Raw genomic sequence first — 23033 nt, forward strand, 5'->3', positions numbered from 1 at the left:
ATTTTGCGCATAATCAAGTAATATAAAATTAAAAAATTTGCGAGATTTCAAACAAATATCTCGAGTCATCGTTCTTCGTAAAACGTGCTATCGAATAAATTTACAATTTTCTCTCCCCTTATCTTTTTTTAGGCATTACCAAAAGGGAAATGATTCCCGAACCGATGTATACTTATTTATGCGAATATTTTAATATCGATTTGGAAATAGACAACACTTCATTCCTTGTAAATAATATTCCTTGTAAACGGCATTTATAAATAACAAAAAAGAAAAAGAAACTTTTCCAAGCGCTATATCATAGAGAAACATACTCATACATAAATGTAAGAAGAGCTAGAACGTATGAATATGTTAAAAAAGTATTCTAGTACTGATAGATGAAGCTTACCGGTAACATTACCTACGATGTGTAGGATGTTGCTTATATTCAGGTGCATAAAATTATCGAAGAACATCGATAAATAACGTAATACGATCAAGTAAGAATTTCATAGCTTTTCGAAAATGCTTCGCAACGAAGGAATCGTTTTAGTCGTTTGAAATCCGACTTGCTGCTTTAACAATCCTTTGTGTCCACTGCAGTAAACGGAAGCGTGGAACGAGGCTCGTTAGTTAGCGCTCGAATCACTCCTCCCCTCTTCTCTTTCTCTCTCGGTTGTCAAAGTAGTCGAGCAGAATTGTGCGTCGAGTTTGCTAAATCTATGTATATATGCATACGTACGAGTGTGTGATTAGAGACCAGAAGTGACACAGTGTTGTTGCTGGTGTCCAGTAGTGTGAGGGAACCGTCATCCGCTTGGTATACGAATTTGTCATGGGATACCCAAGTTGGTGGTAACCTGTGCGGTGTCAGGTCATCTCGAAGGCACTCGTCCAACGTAAGACGTCTGCCGCTCCAATAGAGTAGCTCGTCAACGTACCTATAATTTTGTTCTTTTTTAATTATGATTTACGATCTACTTCCTTAACTTATCTCTAATTTTATTCAGAAACTTTCCCAATCTCTGACTTCTGAATGATGTTCGAAGTATTATTATCATTTAGTTAATAGAAGTTTAATAACGAATATAATTTGCTTGGTTTTTACGTTTGATGTACATAAATCTATCTTTTTTTATCTCTTAATTCTTACAATTACATGAAATATTAAATGACGAATTAATTAACTAGGAGAACTTACCCAAGTAGGTAAATAGCCGTGACGATCCCGGCGATAACGAAGCCGATGACCAGAAGGGAGAATACTATGCTTCGCCAATTGTGACCGCCCTCGGCGTACGTCAGATCCTAGATGAGGGATGAAAAAGAAAGGGAAAGAAAAAAAGGTGGGGTAAGAAAAAGAGAAAAATGTCAAAACATTACTTCTTTACTGTCACGTCGAATCTATGATTGTGAGTATTTTTTTGTTTTGTTTTTTGTTTTTCTAATGCAGAAGCAAGTTATTGTTTCTACGAGGGCATGCAGGTCATGACTTCAGTTATGTATTAGTGGAGAATTTGGATATGGGATGTTTCGTGTCCAAGGACAGACGACTTTACGAGCAGAGAAACAGCTTATATCTATGTGATTGGTTATGTTAGCTTTCATTGATAGTACGAACGACCCTGAACGTTTTGCGGTTCATTATTGCGGACATGTTTTACGTATATCAATTTTTTTTCCTTTCTCTTGACAATTTTCAATCATAATTCAATTCGAGTAACGATCATTTTTTTCTTTTTTTCTTTTTTTCTTTTTTTTTTATTAATTTGAAAAAATCTCTTATAACAAATAATTAAATATTTTAATAACATTACGATCCTATATATGAGATAAATATGCTGTTTATGTCTACTACGGTAAACAGGCTGTTCTTAGTGATCATTCTCATAGAAAGTTTGACGCGTTGAACTGCAATACGTGGGCGGTGGATGTGTTGATTGTATATTTATGTAGCATCGATCGAACGACCTAAGCTATACATATGTAGGTATAACTAAATGCCGAGCAGACAGTCGAGGGTTTGCGCTATTTCGTGTGTCGAGAAAGTAACGATAGATCCCGTGTAAGAAAGGGATTCATTGTTTAACTTGGCTGCATGCCAGTGTCCAAACTAATTTTTTTCGTTCTCCATTCGTTTTGTTCTCACCCTAGTCTTCTTATCTTCCTATTACGAAAGTTGGCTATATAACTTATATCCGAGCTTTCCCCTTTGAAATTTTCTATTTTCTAATTTCTATTTTCACCGATGGGAAGATATCTTCGTTTTCTTTTTCTATTTTTTCTTTTTAATAAAGGGTGTAAACATTTTCATATGTCTAAATAACTATGACGAGAACAAGTCCAAGTGACATTCAAATTATTCTCGTTCAATGAATAATTGAATTTAAAAATCCGATCATGCAGCATGCCAAAATTCGAAGATAAAACATGTCAAGTGTTTCACACGTCCTTTTTAAACTTGCGCTATCTGAGTTATTTACAGAGTACTTATTTAGAAATTCCAAATTTTTTTATGTACATTTAAAGTTATACGTTCTGATTCGCATAAAAGAACGTCATTAAGTTTAAATCTTTATATTTATTATTTTAAAAGAGTTATAAGAAAAATATACTTCGATGGATAAGAAATCAATAGTTTTGTTAGAATCGAAACTGTTATATAACAGGCTCACAATTAACTAATCAATAAGTACCACGATAACCGAATAGATCTGAATAGACGGAACAGCTTCTATCGACTTTAGATGACAAAGGAGCATGACTGTAGTTGTTAGATAGATAAGTTGATTCTTGTTTACGTAGTAACATGTATCTCGTATAAAAGGCAATCGTGTAAAACTCGTGGTCAGTCAATATATTATTCGTATATTATATTTTTCAATATGTTCATCCTATTTATTTGTTTACATATCTCGTTACTTCGCTCATAGAATAATTACAATGTAATATATTCAAAACTTGGATTTTTTCATTTTATTATTGATTTTTATTATTAATGTTTATTTCCTTTTTTTTTTTTTATATTTGAATAATTATTTTAGAAGAATCAACCATAACAACCCGATAAAACTTTACATAAATAATAGACGAGAAGTCTGATGGAAGAAGTATTAAACATGTATAAGTTAATTTTCTAATCAGTTTTCTTTATACGTTAAAAAATCATTCATCTGATAAACAAAACATTTTTGCTCATCAGCGACGAAGGATTAAAACACATTCGTTTCCTTTTTCGTCAATTTTAAGAACGCTTATTTTTTTTTTCTTTTTTTTTTTTTTGTAATTATTCAATCGCAATATAGTTCTTCGAATTCGCAGGGAAATCGTCGCAGATTTTCAATATTTATTTTTTATTATTCGACAATGCAGTAATAACGGATCAATGTATATAACATTTCGATTTTATTGCACAATCTATAGAATCGTTCTCTCGCGTAGGGGGTCAAGCCGGATAACATGTTTCCAGTATGTAATACATAATGCCCGAACTGGATTTTGGAGTACGTGCGATACATAGAGCGTACGGTGCGTTACGTGGGTGATACCTGTTCGAGAATATCCTCGATTCAACGTACGCTTATGCATCGGCATGAAAATCCTACTAGATTAGATACGTGACTTCATCTATTTAATCTCCATTGGGAATCTGAATTTTACGCAGTCGCGTAAAAACTTTTTATCGAAGCGTTTATTAATCGGATTCCGTTATTGTCGATATCAAAATTTTAATTTCTACTCTGTAATAATTTCTTCCTTTAATTCGTACTTCAAATAATTATATTTAAATTAATTAATTTCAATTTTCTTCAAAGATTTCATTTAATTAGTTAATTTAAATAGTTAATAATCGATAGTTAATAGCTTAATGGTTATTTTTAAATATTGATTATTTCAAATAAAAAGACGTGAATATTAATTTGGAATTTAAGAAAAAGTCAACTATATGAAGAATAATAATAAAGATTAAGTAGAATAGTTAATTAACTTCTTCCCTCCCCCTCCCCCCCCCCCTCCCAACAATTTAATCATTAACCTGTTTCATTAAAACTTTTCATCATAGCAGAATTTTGATAGAAGTAAAGACATTATGGATATAGCGTTTACAGATGCGTCAAAGGGAAATTAAATTACTTATATTATAAAATTAATGACCCCGATAATGATCATCGATAATGTCCCCTCAATTCGTTAATTAAAGATTTCTTGTTTTCTCTATCAATATCCTTCGTTTTTATAAACGTCATAAGCTAAATTAGATATTTTTTCATCATAAATCAACTAATATCTATTCTTCCGATCTCATTCACCTTCCAAAAATATTATTACCCGTTGATTGATAATGAAAAAAATGATTAATCGATGTAGTATCTTGAGAACTTGGTGATTTTATTTCGATCGTGATTGAAGATGCTGGATAATGAGCAGCTCTGGTAGAAATTAATAAACGATCGACTTCAAGCATCGATTGGCTGACATCAGGTGCATAGTAATCGTTTTCGAACGACTTGTTTATCGTGATAAATAATCGTCTATCTCCTTTCCTCTTTTCTTCCCCCTCCCCACATTTTCTCTCTCTCTCTCTCTCTCTCTCTCTCTCATACTCTGACCGATCGATCGTAGCTATCTTTTTCTTTCACTTTTCTACTCTCCATTCTATATTTTGAGCTTTAAGTAGGAAAATGCAAGCATTGAACATCTTTTCTCCGTACATGTAAACGCGTGCATGTAAAAGAAGGAAAGAAAAAAAAAAAGAGAGGAAGAAAATAGTAAAGAGAGAAATAGATAAAGAAAGAGAGATGGTGGATATAGAGTTTCCAGTATGGTGGTACTACACCGAGAGAGGAAATATCTGCCTCGGTGGCATCGAGACGCGACATAACAGCTTTTAGGTATTCCATTGTGGCGCCTCGTAAATGCCGGAACGAGAGGCAGTCATAGGGAAAAAGAGTGAAAGGAATGCGACAATGCGTTTCAGACGATCCATTTAGGTTTGTACGGATAAAATCGATGGCTGCTATTTTTAATCCGGCCGTACCGTGGTTGCTACTCGTATCCACCCTAAAGCCCCTCCTCTCTCTTTTCTTTGGTTCTTTTATCGTACATGCATGCATGTGTGTGTGCATGTTTATATGTGCGTATATATATGTTTCTTTTTTTTTGGGAAGATTAAGAAATAATTCGCGACGAATAATAGGAGAATTTACGTTGGATAATAATTTTTTGTTTAGAAGATATTCACTCTAACGATTGTTTTTATTTAATATAAATATAAAAAATAATGCTTTCTATTACCTTTATTCTTCGGAATAAATAATTCCGATGTCATTATACGAAGTAAATTAATTTTTGATTTTTGAAAAAAAAAAAAAAATATATATTTTTCTCCGAAAAATAAATTAAATATTTACGATTGTAAATATTTAATATAAAAATATAAACTAGTTCGATAGGGATATTCATAAATTATTCGAATTCTTTGAGAAAAAGTAAAATTCTTCGATGTAAGCGATAGAAAACAAACGCGTTCCGTCGATAGAGTATTACGACGACCAACATTAAACGACGTCACGAAACTATTTTTGGTGTTAAGCGTAACGTTAAATCGTACGTGAGATCACACAAGTAGTCGGTAGGGTGTTACTACCGCAAAATGCGGCGTACATCGAAAACGTTTAGTGTACTATTAACGCCTTTATACGGATAACACGCTTATCCTTCTACAATTTAGAATAGAGTTGAAAACGGACGATATACAAACGTTCGTTTTCACTGTCTCTCTTCAATCGAAACACATCCCTGAATCATCCTTGACCATTACGGACCACCCTTGCGAACCACTCTCTCTCTCTCTCTCTCTCTCTCTCTCTCTCTCTCTCTCTCTCTCTCTCTCTCTCTCTCTTTCTCTCAAAGTTGGAATTCGCCATTGTCAGAGTTTCTCCAATATTTGCAATGAGATCGTTGTATGGAGCAGCTGTGCGAGATTATCACTGCGTATTAGGGCGCACGAAATTAGAATGCTCAATATATTATGTGAATTCCTTCGATAGAATTTCGTTTATCGTTAATAGAAAGCTTTGATCTTCTTTGTCTCTCTTCAGTATGTGCCTCTTAAATGTAAAGACATGAGATATATCGAACGTGATTTCCTTGCGGAAATGCGTCTGTGCCAAGTGCAACGAAATCAGGTCTCTCTCTCTCTCTCTCTCTCTCTTTCTCTCTTTTCCTCTTTCTCGTTCGTTTCGCTTAATAGAAGGGTTCTATTTTTAATATACGACGTACTGCTTTAGTTCAGGAAAGCGTTGTACCGATAATTCTACATGGCACAGTTTTTCGTTCACGCTTTTTTTTTCGTCTACGGCATCGAATTCGAAGCTCATTTTTTTCGTTATTTTCATCTTTTTTTTTTCTTTGCTTCTTCTCCTTTTTTTTTTCTTCGCAAGAACCACCCCCCCCCCCGCCCCATCGACGAAAGTGACGTTAATCCAACGAGTGTGAAATCCGAAAGAAAAGGTGGAGCAGAGCAAGATGATAAGCTCGAGCCAAAGAACCGGGAGACCACCTTTATTTTTCCTTTCTTTCGAATTCAACCGTGAGAAAGAAAAGGGAAGAAGTCCTGGAAAAGCTTTGTGTGATAACATAGCGTTTATTGGCTCAATAAACACCGGCCGAGTCAAGAAATATCGATTTATCGTCTCGTTTGGCAAGTTTACAAAAAATTACTAAGCTTTCGTAACTCGTAAAAATAATTTCATGCGATATATTTCTTATTTACTTTTTTGTTTACGGTAAAGAGGAATGAATCACAATCAAAAAATTGCGAAATTTACGTTTCAGTCCGTCACGTTAAGTTTTCCAAAACTTCACTTCTTCATCATTATCTCTGGATTTTTTCATCGCTCGTGAAAATAATTTCGATATATATTTCTTTTCATTTTATTTATGATAATAAAATTTTTATTTCGTTAAAGATAAAATAAAAAAAAGATAAAAAAATCCATTGATTTGTTCGAAAAGGCAAATAAAAACATGGAAACAGTGAGGAGTGGGGATTCCAGGTCGTCATCGATCGATTTAATTACTGGTACACGTGTCACGCTATAATTTTCAACGAACGGTAAAATCGATTGTGACGTCTTTGCGACATACAGCACCCTTATGTAATTTACATACTTTCTTTCCCTCGCTTTTCGTCTGTCTATCTGTCTCCCTATCTCTCTGTTCCTTTCTCTCTCTTTTTCCGGCTGTTTCTCTCTCTCTCTCTCTCTCTCTCTCTCTCTCTCTGAAAGTTCTACCCTTCAATGCGAATTCACATAGCATATAAAATCGAGTTAAAATTTACGATTATTTTTTCTCCTTAAATTAGTTAGGATAGTTAAGCTCTTAATACTTTTCCGCTCGATAAACGTTCATCGATCGTTTCTAAAATGCGAAAGCCCTCTCTCTCACTGATACGAAGATTATGCGAATTGTGTGCAATTATGTCTGTCTATTTATCTCTATCCCTCTTTCATCGAAGATCCGTAGTAATCGTAAAAGGTAGAAGATCGGTAAGAAAGATCGAAAGACGATTTCTACTTCAATTCAACCCGAGAAATGGGATTTCGAAAAGTTTAAACGTCCTAAAGCGACTTTATTACTTTTCTCTATCGATCGATCTATCTATCAAGAAGCTCAGAGAATCGAAAACTCACCTCTGACATCTTTCAGATATATCCCGTTGAGAATAAAATCTTCAGATGTTGAATGCTAATGTCAAAGCCACTGCCTTTTCTCGCCCATCTTCCTTTTTTTTTCTTCTTCTCTTTTCCCTTTCTTTTTTCCTCCACTTCCTTTTTTCCTTTCTCCTCTTCCCTCCTTCTTTCTTATTTTTCTTTCACTCAAAATTCGAATTTATTTAATCGAACAATAGAAAATCATAGAGCGAACGTCGAGACCGTTCACCATCGGTTCACAAAATGTATGCACAATAGAAAGCTCAAATTCATAACGCGAGACTTAGAGAAGTTACTCGGTTTGTGGGAATGAGCGAGCGAATGAGCGAGCGAGTAAAAGAAAGAAACTTCTCGTTGGCAGGTAGGAGCGTTCTCTAGGCCAGACAATGCCAGACTAACGGGTATCACCTCAGTTCATCGAGGAGGAGATCTACAGAGTGAAAATACCCCTTCCTCTTTTTCTTTCTCATACTATCTTCCTCTCACTAAGCTGCTGTTGCTACTGTTCTTGTTAGATAGAAAAAGGAAGAAGGAGAATCAAAGGGGTTGAACAGTCTAACTTCTCTCTCTCTCTCTCTCTCTCTCTCTTACTTATATACGTATCCCTTTTGCGACATATAACCCCTTCGAAATGTCACGGGATCGTTCGTGCAAAAGGGCCGATAATCGAGCTCAGAAAGCTTCATCGATGGCTCGTCAACTGCTTATAGCCACCAGAGTATATACTTAAAGTGGATCAACCAAGCTCCATACCTCTCCGTTTGTGAAAGGAATTCTTTTCCTTCTTTTTTTTTTCTTTTTTTTTTTCATTGTATATATAGCTGGATATATTTCTCGAAAAATGAAGAAAATTGATTTTCCTTGCGCTGATGGATCGCGTGAGTGATAAATAAAATTTATCGTCTGACATTACAGAAAGTTTTTTTACGAACGGTATGATGTCCATTTACTAGAATATTTCTCTATAAAATAAAAAAAAATGTATTATATATATATATATAGACACATTTGTGTATGTGCATGTGCGTTTTTTTTTTACATAGATATTTCTTTTTTCTCTCTCAAAGAATGAAGACTGTTAGTACTTTCTAACGTTCTTTCATCGATTTTATCGACCATAGAAAAAAAGAAGTGGAATAATCATATATACGTTATCTAGGTCGCATTTATCATTGAAATAGTCGAATCCTATTGACGGTGAGAAACGATGATAATCGGGTGCCGACAGACATGTTCAAAGGCAACTCCTGTCGAAACGAACGCTCATTAATATTTAAATCAAGTCGACTCGTCAATGCGATGAGAGTCGGGAAACCAGTATGTTGAAAGTCGTGCAGCTAATATGCGGAGACTGCTGGACGGTGATACAATGGTTGGTTGAAGTCCGTTGTCAGTTTGGTCGTGGTGGTTTTCTCGAACGTGTAAGGGTTTTCCATCGGTTGCTCACGAAAGTCAAAGGGGTGATACATATACGATCTCTGTCTCTTTCTCTCTCTCTCTCTCTCTCTCTCTCTCTTCCTCCATCTCCTTTTCACTCACTCGATATACTCTACTGCTTCTCCTACTACAAGAATCCTAACACTCATAGCATCAGGCAAGGCCGATAATTAAGTTATTTCACGGTAGTGTATGCTATCCAGGAGAACAAGAGTTTCTCGCCATTTCAACGAAGAAGTTTTCATCATCCCACACTATCATATTTCTCTCTTCCTCTCTCTCTCTCTCTCTCTCTCTCTCTCTCTCTCTTTCTTTCTCTCTATGTTTCTCTGTAAATTGTTTTACCGTGTCTTATTTTGACGAGTGTAGTAATAGATCTATCTCAATTTCCTCGTTTCACTGATCCCTTTGTTAAGGAAAAGCTAAATGTTTTCAACCAGAAACAACGCGTTGCTTTTATGTATGTACATCTTCCTTCACTCATAATTAAATGAACGAAATTAATGGAGGGCTAAACGTAATTATCTTCGTATGCAGAACACGTTAGAACGAAACGAGATATTCTACTTGAGTGGACGCAAGGTAATCAAGGACGAAGAAGGCCTTGGTAAATTCCAATCGTGAGAGATTTCTCTCTCTCTCTCTCTCTCTCTTTCTCTCCCTTTAACTCTTCCCTCTCTTTCTCTTTCATTTTCTTTCCCATCAGTCGATTATTCGGGTGAACACTGAATCGGTTTATGCAAAGCAGCGTACTTGATATAAGCACTGGCTCTGGACGGTTTCGTCCTTCGAAACTCTGCAGGATACAACTCGAGCTGTCAAGCCGCATAGGGACCTTAACAGTGAGATCGTGACAGTGCATTTAGTCTCGGCACTATCGGTTATCTGCACGAAAGCTTTCCTTCAGAGCGAATTCTCAAGAGGGCAAAGAGGAGAATTTCTGTAAGAGGCGAGGACAGAGAGAAAGAAAGAGACGGAGAGAAAGGCTAAAGAGGAAAGAAAAAGCTTCGTGCATAATGAATTGTACTCCCTCGACGATCGTTTGTGTTTGTATATATACTTAAACACATATATGTATATATATATATATATATTGTATAGGTACATAAGTCTGTGTGTATGTACGCATATACACACACATATACGTATCCATACAACATCGGTGTAATTAGCACGATTTTTCTATCCCTTCCATTTACCCTTTCACTTACCAATTTCCAAGGTTTCTATTCAATCCGAAAGGATATCTTTCAATCGATTCCCTTTTGTCTTCTATCTTTCAATGTTCGATAAAATGCTCGAATTATAACAATAGCATAGGAAGTTTCGATTGATTATTTAGAATTCTCATTTACGAAGAAAAATCGTAATTTAACTGACTTTAGATCAATAAATTGACTGTACGTAATTATATATTTTAGGATCATCTATTCGAGCGTTCTATTTCTCGAAGAAGTTAATAGTTGTACGTCACGTAGACGTATCTAATTAAACTGATACCAAATTTACGATTTGCACATTGTAAACATACTTTTTTTTTTTCGAAAACGGTATAGTTTGTTTGTAATATATTATTACAGGAGCGTTAAACTGCATGCGAAGTTATTGCTTGAGGTATGTGATGAAGAGCATCTAAGATCACGTGAACATATTTAAGCTATGAGAATCCAGGAGAGACGTAAGCCACGTATATTAATATTCTAAGAAAAGTTGAAAGTGCTTGTTGCTCTTATATAATTAACATATTAAATCATTCTAACGGATGATTTTACAAAAAAATATTCATTCTGTTTATTGAGAATAATGAATATAATTTGCATATTTATTCGTAATTCACGAAGATTATTAATTACATATTTCGTCTCTATCGCATGAGATAAGGAATTTTATATAATCGAAACTTTGATCGAGCTTAATGAATATTCTTGTCTTATTAATTATATGATTAATAGGGACAATTACAGTAGCTTTTATAGTTCACAGAAACGTAATTTGTCCCTGTTAAACGCTATTATTATACGAACGTTAAGTGTTCCAGTTACGTTCACTCTTCTCGCTTATTTAATCCTTTGAATAGTATGTCAGTTTGGTGTTTTACGTACGTCCTATGTACCTTTTGAATTTTGCGCCAAAATATTATTACCGTAAATTTACATCTGTTATAGTTATTTTTTTTTCGTAGTAGCTTTTTGTTCATTTGTTTGTTGAACAAGATAAAAATATCGCTTTTAATTCTATAACTTCTGAAAATTAATTAAATAGTAATTTACTACGATAATCCTTTGTTCAAAGAGTTAAAAGAAAAGTTGTTTATTATTTTCTATTCACAAAACTAATAATCTTTTATTACACTTTACTTGTTGATTAACACGTAATGCGTGAGTTTACTTATGAAAATGATTACAATTTTTCGAATATCTATTTATTACTTAAATAAATCGTTATATACCGTCAAATTAAATTGAAACGTAAAAGATAAAATCGTAGGAAAATATAAAGTACTCGAAGGAAAAATTTCAACGGTACTTCGTCGAGGCAATGAAAGTATCTCATAAAGTTCGAATTAAAAGGCCTATCCTTATTAAACAGAATCAAGGTTACGTAATGAAGTATCAAGAGTATAAACGGGTGCACAGCACAAACACACAGATATCTATTAACCAGAGATTTTTGATTAGATCGTGTTTCTCGATTGTGTTTAACGTTACGAGAAATTTCTACTTTTACAAGAATAAAACGATAATTAACTAGGATTATAAAACGTTACAATGTAGCGTAGCTTTTAACTATTAATCGGCTTTGTTGATTGTTCGTCGATAAATTAAAAGATGTTGAATAATTTCGACGAATATCGAGTTATGATTAAACTATGCTAATACAGTAAAATTTTGTAACCTTTCTGTTTGTGATACGGAATTATGTTTACTCGTGCTTCATGATGCAACATCAAAAACTAAGTAAATATGTATGTAGGTAAGTACATCATTTTAACATGCATTTCTGTTAACTTCTGATAAGACCTAACAACCTTTAACGTCATTACATTCGTAACGTTTCAAGACGACGAGTTAAGTGTTGTGTTTGATATATATATATATATATATATATGTATATATGTATATATATAATGTTATCGTACTATAAAAGATCGTAACCGATTGTGTGATCACGTAAGTTTCAAAGTAGGGTAAGACATGTATCGAAGTAAAGACGATCACTGGCATGCTTTTCTAAGACCTGATATACACATATATGTATAGTATCTATGTACACATATACATATACTCGTATGCAGGCATCACTTTTCTAAATTCCGGCCTCGAGAATTTTCATTTGTAGAGAGACGAACGAAGGGATACCACTCGGCGGACTGCTGGAGCGATTTACCTCTTTTACCTGAGCTGACTTCGATCGGGGATCAGCGACCTGGACGGTCTCGTCGGGAGGCAGCCGCCAGGAGTTCCTCTCGATGTTGACGCTGGCGTTCATAGCGCTCTCCTCCTCCACTCCTCGTTTTCTTCTTCTCCTTCTTCTTTTTTTGCTTCCTCAGCCACTTCCTCCTTCCAGTCCAATCTTTTCCCCGACGAGGTCCCCAGGGTAACCACCCCCGGGCCACTCCTGGGGCCGAGAGTCTACCACGACAATCCACAGCTTTTCACCTGTACAAGAATAAAAGAAAAAAAATTCCCTGTCAATAATCTGTCAATAATCCTTTTTCCTCCTTTTCAAGAAATCGAACATTTTATATTTTTACCTGATCGATCGGTAAATGGAGAATTTTCTTCATCTTCTTTTTATTCGAATTTATTTCCTCCGTTTAATTATCTTTTCTTTCTACTTATTTATTTATTTATTTATTATTTCTTTTATTTGGAATGATCTGTCTGAAATATTACCTTTAATATTACCTATGAGTGTTACATATAATTTTATATATAATACATTTGGTGAATGGTATCTATCTTTTATTTAAATTGAGACAAAATCATTGTCAATAAGAAGTATTAAATATTTTTATAATTGTATAGAAAGGTGATATCTGAATGGAATCACTGAAGAATAACAGAATGATTAATTGATTAACGTCTCAATAGTTTGTATTTGAAGTCCAATTGAATGATTGAAACTATTCAGTTTTCCAATTATAATTGGAAATAGTATTTTGGAATTTGGTGAAAGAGTACAAACGTCTAGTTCGATTAGACGAACGGTAGATTTCCGAAAAGGAAGACGATACGAAGAATGGAAGGAAAGTCGAAGGATAATAATGAACGAGCAAAACTTCATTGAAGTCGGCCTCTAAATTAAATACCAGTATTTGAAAGTAATAGCAAACGAATACTCATTTCTCATAGTTTCAGTTACGAAACATTTCATTTCCCTTGCATTTCTTTATTCTCCTTTATCAATCAATTTTGAAGTTATTTCTTTTTAATCAATGTTACGGAACAAACATTTATTCGATTTCATTCTGGGAATTTTATTCTAGCTCTATCGTTCTTGCAATTCATTCGAGTATGATTTTGAGTTAATGCAATTTATTGATTATTTCTTTTCTTTTTTTCTTTTTTTCTTTTTTTTTTTTTATTTCAGCATCGTATTTGGTTATACGATAAATTTTGTAGAAATGACTTGCGTGAGAATAAAAATTTGTTGCGGAGATTTTTCTATTTCATTTTTATTCGTGAAACGTATGAAGAAATTATTACACGTAGATGTTCGTGGTAAGTGATCGTGAACGAGTCCAACATTGACAGCTATAAATTTCGAATTCGGATGGATTTATGAAACGTCGAAAGAGAATGAACAAATTGTACAAAAAACGCATGATTTTGAATAAAAAGCAAATCCGATTAGTTCGAATTATTTAAAGTTTCTTTTTCTTTTATCGTTCTCAAGTCATCCTCGTCATTGAACAAGTAGTTGCCATTTATGCATGAGCGAAAATGCTTATTGCCTGCATATAAAAGATTCTACCTTGAACATAAGATCGATATACTTTTACGAGCCAAACGTGGCACAATTGAACTTCTTTACATAATTATGTAAAAATCACTACGAACTTCGTCCCAGTTTCGAAATTATTATCGTTTGAACCTACCAGCGTCACGTACGAAATAGCACGTACATATGTGCGTTCCCATCTATTATTCACTCTGTGAGATACTAACAATCAGAAACATGAGATGATTATGATAAGCTACAGATAATCCTACGTCTTTGTTCTATATAATCTACGTGCAATCAATTAAAACAATATTATCAGAAACTGTACAATAAGACATTTTTTTGAAGCACTTTTTAAATAATTGAATTTGAAGTTTATCTCTAGTTGTTCTTTCATTTTATTCAATTAAAATTTTTTTTTTTGTATAATTTATATTAAATGCCTGTTTCTCTATGTATTTGTGTTCACTTTATCAATCAAGTTTATATTGAAAATTTTCTCTTTTCTTCATTTATATTATATTTCATTTCGCATATTGAAATGTTTTAGTTTTAGCAAGAAACGCCATTTTGCGGTTTTCTTTCTTCATATAATAGTTACTTGACGATAATACAGGCTTTTCGTAAACACCAAGAAATTCGTCCAAAAAAGGATTATTTATCTTTATATCAAAAAATAAGAATCAATATTTCTCCGGGAAGTTTATCCGCACTAAAAACAAGTTTAAAGAAATTTCTTTCAAAATTAAAGCAGAAAACCAATCTCGCTATACAGAGATTAAATTCCTTAAACGTAATGAGGAATGGTTAGCCAGAGATTTCATATATCCAAGTACAATATTAGCACAAATCCCGCTTACAAGTCCAACTAATCCAGCAGTGGAGCTGAAGTTATTTATTGTAACCTTCTTTGAATTTGTTTCGAAAAAATAAATTATAAAACGGTAAAAAAACAAACAATATATTGTATAGATATTATTAGAAAAAAATTATTTTTTGTAAGATCGTTTAATCCAAACTTCATTTTGATATATTTTAGGGTTTCAAATATATATGGAAATGTCACTAAAATTTTCGATCCTGCCCAATGCCCGTTGTCGTGTACATTATATGAACAAATTTGCCAACATTTTTTGCAATTGCATCTTTCTCTAGTATTTTTTTTTCTACAAGCGTATGTACGCTCGTGTGTGTGCGCGTGAGAGAGAGAGAGAGAGAGGAAATATGATGTTTTGTATTTATGTAGCGATGCAAAAACACAAAGATGATAGCTAAAATATTTCGTAAAATTATTTTTCCCGGTATTTCGTTAATAAAAAAAAATGTATATATATATATATATTTTTTTTTTTTTATATAACGTTCAAAGAGATTTCAATAAAATTCTCCGAATGGGTTGTCCGTATATCATTTACACGTATTTCAATTAGCTTTCGTGTAGAAAAATTTGTACTATTTTTATTACGTTCAATATTTTAACGTATTCAATATTTAACGTAAAATTAACTGAGAAAAGAATCCGTCATATGATCTTAATATACTCGTCCGGTTGATGATCAATATTTTGAATTTCTGACTTTAATCAACTCGTTTGAATTTCTCCTTAATCAATATGAAAAATAAACTGAGGAATTATAAAAGTAAATGATATCGATGCTTGCAAAGTAAAAAAGAGAATTTATTAGCGAATATATCGAAGATAAAAAAACGATGGATGGATATGAGGTAGGACGTTATCCTCAACGACAACGGAGGTGGTGGTACGTTCGCCTCGCTCGTGACGTCAAAGGAACGCGTTACGTCAGCAGTGCGGTAGACCGTGTGGGAACAGTCACCGTGAGGGATATGGACTAGTGGAGAAAGAGGAGAACGAGAAGGAGTGGGGAGTAATCGAAGAAAAGAGGGGAGGAAAAGAGGTTGTTGGTGCTAGGGGGAGAGAATGGAGCAAGGGAGGATAGCTAAAGAACGATAGGAAGGGGTTGAGAGGCTGACGCAAAATAAGGTCGACTACCTTGGATTTCATTCATCGGCCACAGTCAGCCATGAACAGAACATCTACGTGGATTACTCCTTTGAGTTTGTTGAGTATCTATGAACGAAAACACAAAGAGGGATATCTCCCATGGATATCCATTGTTAAAATGTTAACTGTTTATGACGAGTATACGGTTAAAAGAACAAACAAAGTTTCATTATAGTAGAAATAATATCGTAGTTTGTTTGTTTGTTTGTTTTTTTTTTGTCTTTCTTTCTTTCTTTTATTGCCATATCTTTCATTCCACTCTATTCTTTTTATTTTATATATCCAAAATATATTGAAAATTTCAATGAGTTATTTCATTGGGGAAAAAGGAAAAAAAGTAATTACTTGCATGAGTGATTATTTCGATAATCATTAGAACGAGTCAGTTTCACTAAAAGAGTAGAAAAGTTCGGTTAATGACTGTTGTGTAGAATAATCGACGATTTCATTGACCTCGATTTTCTTTTCTCTATATTATATCAACGAAGAAAGATGAATGCTCTTGGCTGATAAAATCATTGAATGATGGATTAATGAAATTTATATTATATTCTTCTTATGTTTTATATGAAATGAAAAATTTGGAAAGTTAAACTGAAAAAAGAAAAAGGAAAGGAAGAAAATATGTTGTGATATATCAGAACAAGCCTGTTTCGGTCGGACTGTAAAAAAATCAATGCATATGCATATACATGAATATATATATATATATATATATATATATATATATATATATATATAATGTATATACATGTATTATGATTTATAATAAATTCGTTTTTCCAATGTTTTTCAAATGTATTTCGTACACGATTATATGTCATCACATTTTGAAATCATTTTAAGACAACATTTGAATCAGACTATCATTTAAAGATAGATAGAGCAGGGTTGATTAGATATGGAATTGATTAACCCTCTTTAATCTCTCCTTTTAAATCTTTTGAATCTTTTTAAATGATTATATTTGAAAACTTTTGTTTATCTATCTATCAATGATGATACGCAATATTTATAACGATAATTATTAAAAGTTCGTATAGACAATACCAAAAATGTTTGAGAGAATACATCGGTATCCTTAAACAAATCTTTTTTTGATTTACAAAAATGTGTAGGATGTATAATAATAAAACTTATAATAATAATAAACAAGGAAAAACATTTTCATGAAAGATACCATTTTGTAAATATTAAAAATAAAAGCATGATAAGATAAAATCGTAATAATTCTATACTTGAGCGCTGCATAGCACAGAAATAAGTCGATGTTATTATCAAAACTCAAAATTATAATACTTATAATTCCGTGAAGATTAATTTTTCCATTTATATCTTCTGAGATCTCTTTTTAATACTCTATATATTTCTACATTAGCATGCACCTGCTTCAAATGGTGCTCTAAGCTTATTATCGACTTATAGGTCGTACAAGGCGGTAAAGAAGAATGATACTTCTCAGGGAAACGACAGATAGCGCACCTTCGTTCAGCGAGGATAAGAAGAGATGTGAAAGACATAGAGAAAGATATATGTGTATGTGTATGTGTGTATGTATATATGGAGTACCTCAAAAATCGATACAAGACGAGAACGCGTTTCTTGATGAATTCCTTCGTTCGTACTTGTATTCCCTCTTATCGAGCTTGCTCCTTTGTCTAAGCATCGAAATGGTACTCGAGGATGCTGAGCCTCGCTGAAATGTGAAAAGTCTTTGATCCGTCAATGAGTACCTCGTTAAAAGAGCGCTTACTACTATACCGTTCTTAATCTTATAGCTAAGAGATTGCTTCGTTTCTAATATAAAAGTATCGATTTACAATGATCCTTTTTGTTTTGTTTTGGGATTTTTTTTTTTTTTTTTTATTTCACCTACGTTTCTGTTTCGATTTTCAACAAAACGTTGTTTCGTTTCCAAACTTTCAACAAAATTTATTCGATATTACTTTATTGACATTTTTTTTCGATTTTTACTTCATAGTCGATAAGTATATGAATCGCAAGAAATAAAAATATTTTAAATATTACTTTCGATAATAGATTTTGATAATGGAAAAAAGAGAAAAATAGCTAACGTTATACTAAACCTGTTAAATTTTTGCTTAGTTATAATGTGTATACAAAAGAAACGCTTGATGTTTACATACTACTCCGGAATAAATCGAGTGTAAATAAACGATATTGCGTATTCTATCGTTGACTAGAAGATACAAACAGGATAACCAGTCTTCGATCGTATCGATATTTGTATCACGTGTATATAAAAATTCTTTCATGTATCCGTATTCGTATATTCGTCAAATTTTTACATTATCTAACATAAAGAGGATACATATTTTTTAGAAAAAAGAATCGTCCTAAACATCCAGAATATATATTTGAACAGTATTTCCACGTGAAATACAAAATAAGCATAATCGATATAGGTCGCATCGATGATTTCCACTATTTTAAATAATCCTACATAATTTTTATTTATTTTAATTTATTTCCGCGTATGCGACCTTTCATTAGTTTTAAAAATTAGGTTTCAAATGTTCGTCGTTTTTAAACTGAAAATCAAACTGAATCAAAATTATTCGTGAAATTTTGTAGGATTCAACTTGAGTTTTGATATAAATTTCAAATTAATTCATCAAAAAATTTAAGCAATATACACATTCATGTACACGCACATACATTTAAATTTTGATATGAAACGTTATGAAAGATTTTTGGATATCTCAAGTAATTTTAAAAACAATTCTTTCTTACATTTTTCATTAGATTAGGAGCATAAGAAATTCTTCGTAATCATACTTAAAAATTCTTTTCTCTTTTACAGAAATTATTAAATAAAGTAAATTATTAAATTAAGAAATTATTAAATAATTAAGTCAAAAGGAGGAAACGTTCTAATGTAAAATAAACTAACCCGTCATTTCCTTTATATTAATATTACGTTAACATTTTCCATTTTAAATAAACACATGCAATTTTATGTTGAATCTACAGAATCTTATATATACAAGATTATATGTGTTTGAATTATAATTAATATAACATTCCGTGTTAATTATTGTAATAATATTGTAAAAATTACATTTCAGCAAAGTTTAAAGATGAGATGCAACTTTGTTTCAGTCTTTTTTCTGTTCTTTCTTTTTTCTTTTTTCTTTTTTTTTTACGCGCAAGAATAAAATTGAAAGTGAAATGATAATAAATAATTTATCGTCGAATTGTCCTATTTCCAATCGAATTCTTTTTTCATTTTTATGTCTACTCTAGTTCAAGAATATATGCAAGTATCTACATATCTGTGGTTGGAAGGTCCGCGCGTATTCATAATTGGATTCTCGCAGTTTGAAACAACGAATGTCGATGGAGCGAACCTGAACGTTTCGAATCTGAACTCTCAATATTCAATAGGAAAAAAAAAAAAACGCACTAACGGGAGAAAATCTGATTGGTGGTTCAATCGATCATACGTGCGATCGATGTTTCGCTTGGTGTTAATATTGTAACCAGTTCGACTATTTTCATCGTCCGATTCAGCTAGGGCACTGAATCCTTTAACGCCAATCAAAAATCTAAAACTTTTTCGATGAAAAATCTACAGTAAAAAATTCAAAATAATATCGATTAACGCTTTTAACTTCGGTGGGTTAAAACATTTAAAACCTCTTTTATAAATAATCTTTTTTTTTTTTTTATTAATATATCAATAACATATTAATAAATTAGTATTCAAACATTAAATTAATATTTAAATAGAATTAAAATTTAAACGCGCGGTCGTTGTTTAGTTACTTAAACAACAATGACCTTCTCACTGACTTTGACTGTTATCAAATCAGTTTCCTTTTGGACTTCGACGAGTAAAGATCGGAGCTGTCTCTTTCCAAACGGGTAAGGTTATATAAATCATATTTTTCATTATTTCAGAATTATTTATACAATTTGAAACGATCGCAAAGTATTCTATTTCATATTATTATAATATTGATTTCATATAATAATATTACATTTTTATGTTTCAGAACGTCATTGCAATCACATACGAAGCATTGATATAATCAATTGTTTGTACTGCTAAAATAAAAATAAGGCGAAGTAGAAGCAGTGTTTGTTCGTTCACGTTTCGCGATTTAAACAACAAGTGTTTTTGGATCGACTGCGTGCAATGCAGTCGTTAGAGTCAGTGATCGTTCGTAAAGTTTTATGCTTTTTTAACAGTCGTACAGACTGTATTTATAAAAGACAATAGTGTTTCGGAAATAAACTTCAGTGGCCGTCCGTTAAAAAATAACTATTGCGTATTAGAGTCAGTGTATCATTTAAGAGGATCTCAATCTATAGCGATGTCGGTCTACCTCATTTTCAACCATCTATGAATCATCCACCCTCAATTTCGACCTAAATCGCGGTAGAGTGTTTTGGAACTATCGCAGAACTTCTTAAATAGTAAGTAAATTTTTAATTTCCTCCGATCATTCTATCATGTCGAAAACGAAAGATCGCAATTGGCACGGCTGATTAATTGTAATTAATTAATAGAAGAGCATTGAGTAACCACGAGTAAATTTCTTCGGAGATTTACTCATGAATGGTTTTTTATTTTTTGATTTATTTAACAGATTAGAATAGGATATTCTTATTTCATAATTATTTGCGATTTGAATATTTCAATGGGGTTTTAAATATTTTTCTCTCGGAAAAATATTAAAGAATCGATATTATATAGTTCTAATAAAGAAGGAGCAAAAAGACATTCGTGATGGATAGTCTCTGGATTACAAAGGAAATTGAAATGATTTTTTTTTCTAATAATTAAAGTAATCGCTTGTAAGAAAGAGTGTTCAAAGATTTTTCATTATACTTTTTAATAAAAATTAATTAAATATTTAATCAATTTTGTTGATGAAAAGAAAGTCTCAATAGAGTCATTACTTTTAAATGAAAAAAGTCGAGTAAAGTTATTGATAAAAGGATAGGAGATTGATAGAATCAATACAGTCCGTAGGTCGTAAAATAAGTTAATCAATTTTTAGTTCAGGATTTTCTGCAGTTAATATACTAATTCCTGTTTTTCTTATGCTGTGAAAAGGTATCTCTCCAAAAAGATAAGATTTTTATTTTTTTTTTTTTAGATACGTTAGGATTGTGTTAAGGTTTTTTTTTCATATCTTAGAATTTGGAATCAAATTTAGTTATTACACTTTTTGAATGATGATTCAATATATTCTATATGCCAAAAAGGCTCTACAAATTGTACGTCAAGAGGATAACTATAGGTTATTGAGTTACTTTCGAAGATTCTTTCAGATCATTTCGAGAGTGGTTTTTAGTCATATTTCACTTTTGCCATGTTGTCATTTAAAATGCTCTTATAATGATAGGTGTAAAGGTAGATCTGAAAAATTTAGACGACGTAATATTTCGTCGCTCCATATTTTATTTACATTACCCCGTGTATGCAACTAGAATTATTTGATATTTGCATTTTCATTATTAAAGTTGAGTTTCATACATTTTTCATTGTTCTTTGTTTTAAAGTTAAATAAAATTCATACTTTCATCTTATATAAATAATATATTTCTTATTTTTATAAAATTGTTATTCATAAACTTTACTATCTTTCTGTTAAATATTGAAATCTGAATCGATAAGTGACAAATCATTCTGGTATCGCGTAATTTAGAGTACAGTCAGCGTTAGCCCGTGGGTCTCCAGATGCAGCAACCTCCACGTGGTGAGACCTGGGTCGGTATTACTTGTAACATATTAAGTAATACCGGGAGAATGGCTGCATATTTCAATATATTTTCAAAATCTTTTCAATCAAATTCTAACTAAATATTAAAGTATTATCATTTTTTAATGTTATAAAGTATAACCTACGCAATCTTATAACCTCGCTCCTCTCTTGCTCTTGTAGTTCATACTTTGTCCATATCTGTCGCTGAAGTCATACATACTTTGAGAGAAAGATGATGAACAACTTTTATATGTTACTATACTGAGGAATTTTCAAAGAATCGATATAGTAGATTCTTATCTTATCGACTGTTAGTATTGAGAGTTCTTAACCAAAAAAAAAAGCTTTCTGATAATTTCGAACTTTATAAATAAACACTATGATTTTACAAATAATAACGCAATATTTGATGATTTTTCGAATGTATTATTTAATGTTATCTAATAAGAATGTTTTTTAATTTTTAGAACTTCGATCATGTTAGTATTTATCGTTTAATACTTTTTAATTTCTAAGAGAAAAGTTCTAAATTCTTTTTATATGTAATTTTAATTTGATTTTTATCAAAGTTCAAGAAGATTAATAAAAAAAAAAAAATATGAATATTACTACGTTTAATTATAAAGAATTATCTGTTTCATTTAACGTAAACGAATAACCCTTGAAAGTTACTCAAGTTTAAATGAAGAATGCTTCTTTGATTATCCCAATAAACGTTCTTAGTTTTTCAATTCATATAACATTTTGTTCTAGCTCTCTCCGGATTCATGAGTAAAACTAATTTCCTGCGGATCTGCAGTACCATGAATCAACTTTAATCATTGTATTATATCTATATCTATCTGTTGTGTATTCTTTTGTACTTTCAAGTTTTTAATTTAAAACGTTATATGAATTTTTATTATTTTCCTACAATTATCAATATTTCCATTTAGATTTATCCATAGATTAAAATCCATACGTTTACATATACATAAAAAATCGATATATAGTTGTATCCAAATAAAATAAAAAACAGTTAATTTCTTCTTAATTCATGATAATATTGCAACGAAATAATATATCAAATAACAGATATAACAAACCGATATTAAATATCAGTTAAATTTATTTAAAAATCAATTAAATATGTAACAACTGCATATCGTATAAAAGTATTACTAAATATTACTAAATATATATTTTTTTTTA

The 23033-nt window shown here is 32.0% G+C and overlaps 1 protein-coding gene and 1 long non-coding RNA gene across 12 annotated transcripts in view; one reads left to right on the forward strand and one right to left on the reverse strand.

Annotated features, from left to right (window-relative positions):
- Window positions 1–23033, reverse strand: part of LOC124947511 (inactive dipeptidyl peptidase 10) — an 86857-nt gene that overhangs the window by 12289 nt on the left and 51535 nt on the right. For 6 of the 9 annotated variants that reach the window (XM_047489776.1, XM_047489773.1, XM_047489778.1 and 3 more), the window contains 3 exons: window positions 12522–12793; window positions 1184–1290; window positions 725–923 (listed from right to left, as the gene is read on the reverse strand). In XM_047489776.1, coding sequence (XP_047345732.1) covers window positions 725–923; window positions 1184–1290; window positions 12522–12623 — 408 coding nt within the window. In that variant the 5' untranslated portion in view covers window positions 12624–12793. Of the gene's footprint in view, window positions 1–724; window positions 924–1183; window positions 1291–7676; window positions 8640–12521; window positions 12794–12888; window positions 13029–23033 lie in introns of those variants that run through there. The other 3 variants (XM_047489774.1, XM_047489775.1, XM_047489777.1) reach the window with 3 other exon arrangements.
- Window positions 20155–23033, forward strand: part of LOC124947513 — a 30528-nt gene continuing 27649 nt past the window's right edge. For all 3 annotated transcript variants that reach the window (XR_007100429.1, XR_007100430.1, XR_007100431.1), the window contains exon 1: window positions 20155–20547. This is a non-coding gene — a long non-coding RNA (uncharacterized LOC124947513). The remainder of the gene's footprint in view (window positions 20548–23033) is intronic.

This window comes from Vespa velutina, chromosome 3, assembly GCF_912470025.1.
Source record: "Vespa velutina chromosome 3, iVesVel2.1, whole genome shotgun sequence".
NCBI classification, from domain to species: domain Eukaryota; kingdom Metazoa; phylum Arthropoda; class Insecta; order Hymenoptera; family Vespidae; genus Vespa; species Vespa velutina.